At 42.1% G+C, this 7,696-nt stretch overlaps 1 protein-coding gene across 1 annotated transcript in view; it reads right to left on the reverse strand.

Moving 5' to 3' along the window:
• The window catches only part of FZD4 (frizzled class receptor 4), a 15,627-nt gene that overhangs the window by 4,885 nt on the left and 3,046 nt on the right, over positions 1–7,696 (reverse strand). The window contains exon 3 of the mRNA XM_019524767.1: positions 149–228. Within this exon, the coding sequence (XP_019380312.1) occupies positions 160–228 (69 nt within the window). The 3' untranslated portion in view covers positions 149–159. The remainder of the gene's footprint in view (positions 1–148; positions 229–7,696) is intronic.

Genomic DNA, 7,696 nt, shown 5'->3' on the forward strand with positions numbered 1-7,696 from the left:
GCCCAGAACTGGACACAGTACTCCAGCTGCGGCCTGACCAGTGCCGCATAGAGGGGGAGGATCACCTCCTTGGACCTGCTCGAGATGCATCTGTGGATGCACGACAAGGTGCAGTTGGCCTTCCTAGCCGCCTCCCCACATTGCCGACTCAATGTTACTTCAACCCTTTTGCCATGTGGCAGTAGCAGTACCAAGATGTGGGTTCAGCTGGTTGAAGGGCTCTTCTTTCTGAGCAACAAATACAATGATGGCTCTAGAAAAATAGTATAAAACCTCTCTGGTTGTTTTTGCAGGAGGTTCTTCCACGCTTGTTACCACTCTATTCCTTTGGGAGTCTAGACCTCCAGCTACCTTTATTTGGGAATATGTGGAAAACAAACAGGAAGAAGCGCAAAAACCTACCACACTCAGTATAGAAGATACTGAGCAACCCAAATTAGGGGCTGGTAATGTAAAAAGGGGGTAGGTGGGCACCAATCCTGGACACTGACCCAAGAAGGGAAGGGGATGGTACAAAAGTAACAGCAGCTGTGTCTGGCTGCCACCAACAGCGCTGTCACTGCTGCTGCCCTGGGTGTGGGTACCTCCCAGGATACTCAAGTGCCTGGTTACAGCTCTGCTGGAGGCTCAGGAATATGGTAACCTCAGGTGGGGAATCCACAGCAAAACAAGAACCTCAGAAAATACCAGGCCCTTGTAATTTGTTGCTCCTAGACCTCAAGACAGAGACCTTCTCCCCACCACACCTTGCTGAGGTTCAGTTTTGTTAATGAATCAGAGTTCACCACCTATAATTCAGGAGGGATCCATTCATCCTAGGGAATGTCCTATGCAATGTCTCTACCCTTTCATACGTATAATAGGTCATATATTTATACAATTATACAATGCATAGCAATACATGGTATATCATATTATATGATTAACATAAGCATACATTATGAGCACACATTATGTAGTCTATCATACATTATGTAATGCGTGACAATGCATATGTCTAATAATAATAATACAATTTAAAAATTCCAACCAAAGTAACAATAATATCTTGACAGCAGGAATTTTGTAACATTTTAATTAATGTAAATGAAGCTGGTCAGAGATGACTTCTCTTATCTCCTACAGAGAAAGCAGGGACTTTAGCTTTACCAGAGTATCTTGGCCCTGAGGTTAACATTACCACTGAAGACCCCTTTTTAACAGGCTGTGGACTGGGTCGGGAGCAGAGCAAAACAGAATGAGTTTGAGAAACAATCTTTTTTTCCTGGATTAATCCCCTGCCCTCCTTTTTTTCCTCCCAAAGTCAGTGAAAAGGGAAAAGCAGGAGGGGAAGAGTAGCCCAACTCTGGGCCCGGGCCATTTGGCTGTTGACTAGGAACCATTTTAAAAAAAAATAAGGTGCAGAAGTACCCAAGTATGCTTCTAGTAAAGGGGTTTAATTTCCCAAATATTTCTCTATCCCTCTAATATCAGTAAGTAAATCTTCACTTATTTAACAGTTCCAAATGAAAATGCTGCAATGTTCTTGAAATTGGTGAAAAAATGTATGTAACTGATGTGGACTGAGGTATGGATGTGGAGTGAGAGGGTAGAAAGAAAGATATTGCCTAGAGCTACCACTAGATGTCAACCAGTCCTTGTTTTAAAACAGTGATGTTGAGTATAAAAAGGCAGTTGAGAAGTGCTAGTTTTTCTATTGTGTGGGCCTTTCTGTGCAAGCATTATAAGTAAAAATTTCAGAAAACACTTCATAACATTTTCAGTTACCTGTCTCCAGGTCTGTATAATAAGCATCCAAAAAGATTTAATTTTGCAATCTTTGGAGTTATTTGAGAGAGCAGATTATCAAATTATTTGCATTTGTTTTTCAGGAAGGATGTTTTTCCTTCCTCAGAGTAAATTCAGGAAATGGGAGACGCAGTCAGGAAACTAGCTCAATACTGGTGTAAATACAAAAGGAAAGTCTGTTTCTTGCCAGCATGTCTGCAAACAGTGGGTGCTTTCATTTGTCTTAAAACGTTCTAAATGATTGATTTAGAAAGTAAAAGAATGACGATAGACACCTCCTCAGAAATTTAACTTCATAAATCAGCTTTTTTGCTGTCAGATTGCTGGCAGGAAAATAATCCAGGAATAGAAATCCTAACTGAAGCCACAAAGATTAACCTTTTATTGGCACATGAGTATAGCCTGATGTAAATGGTTTGCTCTGTTGTTGTACCTTTCAGCTGGTGCTGCATATAAGCCTTTAAGACTAGGGCCCCCAGACTCCAAGGTGATGGTCACGCTAAAAGAAAGCCCTAGGAAGACAGAAGAGCAGTGATCTGGCAGAGTTATCTTTAGCAGATCAGATTTCATTTGCTGCTTCTCTCCTTTAGCTACTTTTGCACTACCCAAGTGAAGTTGTCTGTGTGCTGGGCTGTTCCCAGAGCATAAATCAAAACAGTTGGCTATTAACCAAAGGCTATTACAGCAGCTGGAATTTGCCAGGGTATAAGGCCTCCTAAACAAGGACCCCATCCAACTGCAGGAAGCAGCAGCAGTCTAGTATCTCCTGTAGCAGCTCTACCCCAGAGGAGTCCTCTGTACAGTGATGATGAGTCTCCCAGGCTGGTTTTGGTGAAGCAGCAATATGGCATTAACACAGCTATAAATCAGGGCTTTCTGTGCCTGTAGAAGCTCTCAGCAGTATTGACTATAATGGAGCTTGACTATAGCTTTACAAAGCTGTTCCATACTGTGCTCAAATGCCACCAAGCTTTGGCGATCTCACTGAACTCTCTGGGAGGAAGCAAATGATGCGAGCTCTCATGTGCATTATTTTCATCTCCTGCATAAACCAACAGCTATGTTTTTACCAGACAGAACAATAAGTAGCAGAGATTGCTGTAGGTCACTTCTTCAGAGCTACCCTGGCTTGCCACTAAAAGTCATTGCAAGCTGAAAGGGGTGTAGTGAGCTATGAAATGAACAGGTAGCTTTTTGTCTTGTTCTTACATGTCAAAGTATCTGCCTCATAAAACTAAGTTACTGAGCTTGCATGTTTTATCAGAGGCCATGGTATATATACTCATGGGGAAAGAGAGATTCTCTCACCTATTTCTGTCTCCCTCCGTGTCAGGCTCAAAACACCCTAATGTAGTGGCCCGAAATACGCTCCATTTCCCATTTTCAGGACATCTTTGGTCACAGACTATATTCTCTTGTGATATCAAGTCCCCAACATTTATCATGATCCCCAAAATAGGTCTGAAAACACACACACAAGCACATACACACACTTGTTAAGAATCAGAGGCAAGTTCTTTGTGGGTTCTGTTTCACAACAACGGCTCTCATGCCACTTCATGCCCAATCTTTTGGAAGACCTGGCCTGATTTGTTGTAGTGGGTCAACTCTAAATTGAAAGCTGCCTTCCACTTTGGGGGTCATGTTAGTTCAGGTATTAACTTGGGGGCTACCAGTAATATTCTAAGGCATCTAAACAGAACAGTTTGACACTGAGTGACCTGCATGCAGCACTCTCCTAAATGATCTCCTCACATATTTTGGGCACCTAGATTTGGGTACTGTTCTTGAAAACTTGACTCAATAATCCCTGCAGATTATCACATAAAACCTGTTGTCTCCTTTATAATAGATGCTGGGTGACACAAGCTGTAGTTTATTTAAATATTAAAGTAAGATTTAAGATTATGCTCATCTAAATAATCCTCCATGCTAAACTCCTACTGGTATAAATGATTTGAGAATCTTAAGATAACAATTAAATCATAAACAATCACTCTAATCTTAAACCAGCTAGTGAAAACACAAACACAGGAATAGTAACATAAAAAAACTTTAAAAAACCCCAAAAGCCAAAGTGCTCATGAATGCTCTTCCTTTATGCTGCAGCCCCAGTGAAACTTGAAAAGGGTATGTCCTCAGTAACATTGAAAAATAGCCATAGTAGCAATCCCTGGATTTCAGGGATGCTACAAAGGGAACCTGGCTGTCACAGAAGCCACTCAAAGTATTAAGTGACCCATTGTTAACAGAAAAATGATTTTCCTGGAAGGTAGGGCAGGGTTGAGTTATCTACCTTTGTTTCAGGCTCTCAACATGTTTCATGTCTTAGGCTGTCTTGCCATACTTGAAGTAAAAGGGCCTGCTTGAAGACTTTTGATCTTTGGGTTCCCAAAACCAACTACACAATCTCTTTTTGCCCCTGTGCATATCTGCAGCTGAAGAAGCTAATTCTGCCTATCCATTCAGGATCCCAAGCATCACCTTTGGAGAGTCCCTCTCATTGAGTCTTGAGGCTTTCAGGAATAAGCCAGCCCAAAATGCTGAAGCAGACGTAAATTTTAACTGTTTCCATTGATTATAGTACTCAGTTATTTGCACACCCCAAAGATTCTAGCGTCTAAGTTTGGTGCCATGACTAGTGTCTTAACCCACCACAGCTACCTATTTATTAAGTTGAACTCTTCAGTCGTATGCATTTAAAGACAGAACTATGGTTATACCTATGAGACAGTTTACGGTGGGGGGAAGCGGGCAGCGAGGGGAAAACAGGAGGGATCCTTCTCCCCACCCCCTGGCAAAAAAACCCAATGCTCAGTAAGAATCTAGTACTAATTCACAAGGGTTAAAAATTTATTTTGATACAAAAATTAAATAGCAAAGTTTTGTACAGTGATAAATTAGAAATTTACAGTACATACATCAATGTAGATATACTTTCTGTACACTCAAAAATAATCAGTGTCTATTTCTTTGTTTCTTAAGTTCAGAAAGAAAAACTAATTTGCCTGTTTAACATGAAGTAGCCTAGTTTGTACCTCTGTCAGGCATTTCAGAAGCCTGCGGTCAGCACAAAACACGGCCTGGGGTGGGACTGTCTTGAGAAAGAAAGGGAAGAGGGACAGAGCAGGGAAGGTAACTGCTGTAAAGTTTCTAGCTCTATATAACCACAGCAACTGCACTTCCGAGGAAGGATTAGTCACACATTTTTTGGCTTTAAATTCATAACAACGTTGTAGTGAGAGAACATGAGAGTTGCAGACACTCGTCCTTCATAACTACTGGGCCTCAAGCTTTAACTAGACACAAATCCCTGGACTACAACAGCCCATGGGTGAGTAAATCGACCTGTTACATTGCTGCAATTGAAGAATCTGGGCTCACCGGGTCTCAGGCTAGCACAACGCCTCCAAAAGTACAGGAAGAGTTCTCTCTCTGGGCACTAATATGCCTCCTGCTGTAGTGTTTTGAGCACTTCACAATTTTTAACGGATATACCCTCCACATGCTCCCTTGGGACAATTCAGTATCATCCTGATTTGCTTTACTGTTGGATGTCACTGATCAGTGGCGATGTCACTGCAGGAGGCTCTATCCAGCCACATTTTGAGATGAAAGGGCACTTGGAAAAGGCACCGCTGACCGTTAAGTTCTGTGTAAGTTACATGGTTACAAAAAAAATGTAAATGAATGATTGTGCTAAACGGTCTGAAGTCCGAGGTATGTCTGTCAGTCTGGGTCACTGATCTCCCCTATCAGTGGAGGGAGACCTGGATGCGTTTGGCCCCACTATCTTAACCAAATGATCCTGCTCCTCGGTCCCTCAGAATTCAAAGCTAACTTCTGATTCTGCGTCCTCCGCTTGTCGGGGAGTGGATCAGATCACCTCACAGCGCAGTCAAAATTTTCAAGCTTGCTGGAGTTCGTTTCCAGAGCAGAAAATATAGCTCCAAACATAACATTACTGTCCGAATGTAACAGCAGAGACATAACAGAAAGGATCAGGAGTCTCAACTAGTATGCAGAGCTAGTCAAAACAATGGCTTGTGTTTTGGGTAGGATGTATCAAGTTGTCACTTGCTCTGCTAGTGAGTGATCTCAACCAAAGACTGCAATTAGGTTTTGGAAGGAGGGACAGGGGAGTGTTACATGTGCTTAAGCACATGTGTTGGCATTAACAAAGAACAACACAAATCTCTACGAAAGAACACTACATAAAAAAGCTACTCTCTGAATGAAATGATGTTTGAGAAATCCAGGGGGTACCTGTTTTAAAGCTTGACGTTTCCTATAAGGCCATTTGTACCCCATTCTACCATTTAAATCTATTGGAGTGGAAGGCACTTCACAAGTTCTCAGCACCTCACCATGATGCCCTCTGTATAAAAACCACAAAACAGTATTTTAGGGTACACAGGTGAACTTAGGGGTCCTTCAAGGGAGAATTGTCTTGTAGGCGTCTGTAGGTTACTTAGTTTCATCATACTCCACAACAAACAGGCCTCTGGCACGAGGCATTGGCTTCTTGTTGAGAAGGAGCTAGAGCCTTTTCTTGTAATAGGATAACAGACCTTGATGGTTACTATGAAACAATATTACTCACCAAGACGCTGGCTTGCTTTTCTTTGGATCCCTTTACAAAAAGGAAAATGTCTCCATTGTTCAAGATGGCTGAATGCCTGCTAGCATTCTTATATATATAACAAAGTTCTGCCATTCTCAGCGAGCAACCAGACCATCCTTTTAAGACAGTCAGCTGTACTGCTATGTCATGGCTGGAGAATGTTCTTTTAATTGTATCTGACACACACAATTATACCAAAAGGTCTGTGTGAACAAGAAGCTGCCAAGAAACTTAACATTTCACTTCTCCCAGACTGGCGTCTGCACAGATACAATCACACTGAGCGAAATATATTAAGTCTTAATTGCTTAATGCAATGGGTCTCTGGGGAGAGCCAGATAAGCTTACTTGGAAAAAAGCTGTGTGTTATTCTGAAGTGACCCTTCCTTCACTTTCCCTCATTAGCTCCACCTTGCAGTGGGAAGGAGGACTATAAAAATAAGACTTCATTTAAAATTAGTAATTGTTGAGGAATAAGGTAGTCAGTGTGTGGAAATAAACAAGGTTATCTTGAAAGAACCAAAAAGGGGGAGGACGGAGAGGGAGAGAAAATCGCAAACTACACATTTGCTGTTATGCTTCAGAGTCCAAGTGGTTATTCTTCTACAAAAGGTCCAAAAAGTACTGACGCTATAGCGAGTATTGTCTACATTGCATGTCATCCCAGGCATTAAGATCAGACTGTTAAATGAGTGACAGAGCCATCCTTCTTAATACCTCAGGAAGCCCTACCATTCATTGTTCATTTGTTGCTTTCACACCTCAAACCCCCACCTGGCATTTGTCTGAAAACATAATCTTTGGCTGCGTTACGAAATATGCTGGCTTAATCAAGGCACAGGACATCAGGGTAAATCTTAACAGGCTCTGATCACTTCCTGATCACAGTCTGATCACTTCCTTCAGGGCACTGAATTCAAAAGGTGGGAAGGCAGCCAGGTGAAGGGCAGAATACCCCGCACCTCGGAGAATTAGACCCTAAACCAGCCCAGAATTTGGCTCTAAACCTCCTTTCCTCTGCCCACTACGAAGTGATTGGGGAACCCAGCACCTAGCAGATGTAAGGTCCTGCAGCTTCTGAAGACATAAGTACGTTGCATCCTGCTTGAAACAAAAAGTTCAGATTTTTCACAGCTTTTAAAGCCTCCCTGGGCTTTCCTATATCGGGCAGCATTGTTTATGGCTATTCTGTTTGCAGCAAGGCTTTGGAAATGGTTGCTTATTCTTTAAGGCTTTTTTTCAGAGACAAATGTTTGTATTAATCTCCTCACCCCCCCCCCCCCC

This window comes from Gavialis gangeticus, unplaced genomic scaffold (genome assembly GCF_001723915.1).
Source record: "Gavialis gangeticus isolate Ggan-Ray unplaced genomic scaffold, GavGan_comp1, whole genome shotgun sequence".
Lineage (NCBI taxonomy): Eukaryota > Metazoa > Chordata > Crocodylia > Gavialidae > Gavialis > Gavialis gangeticus.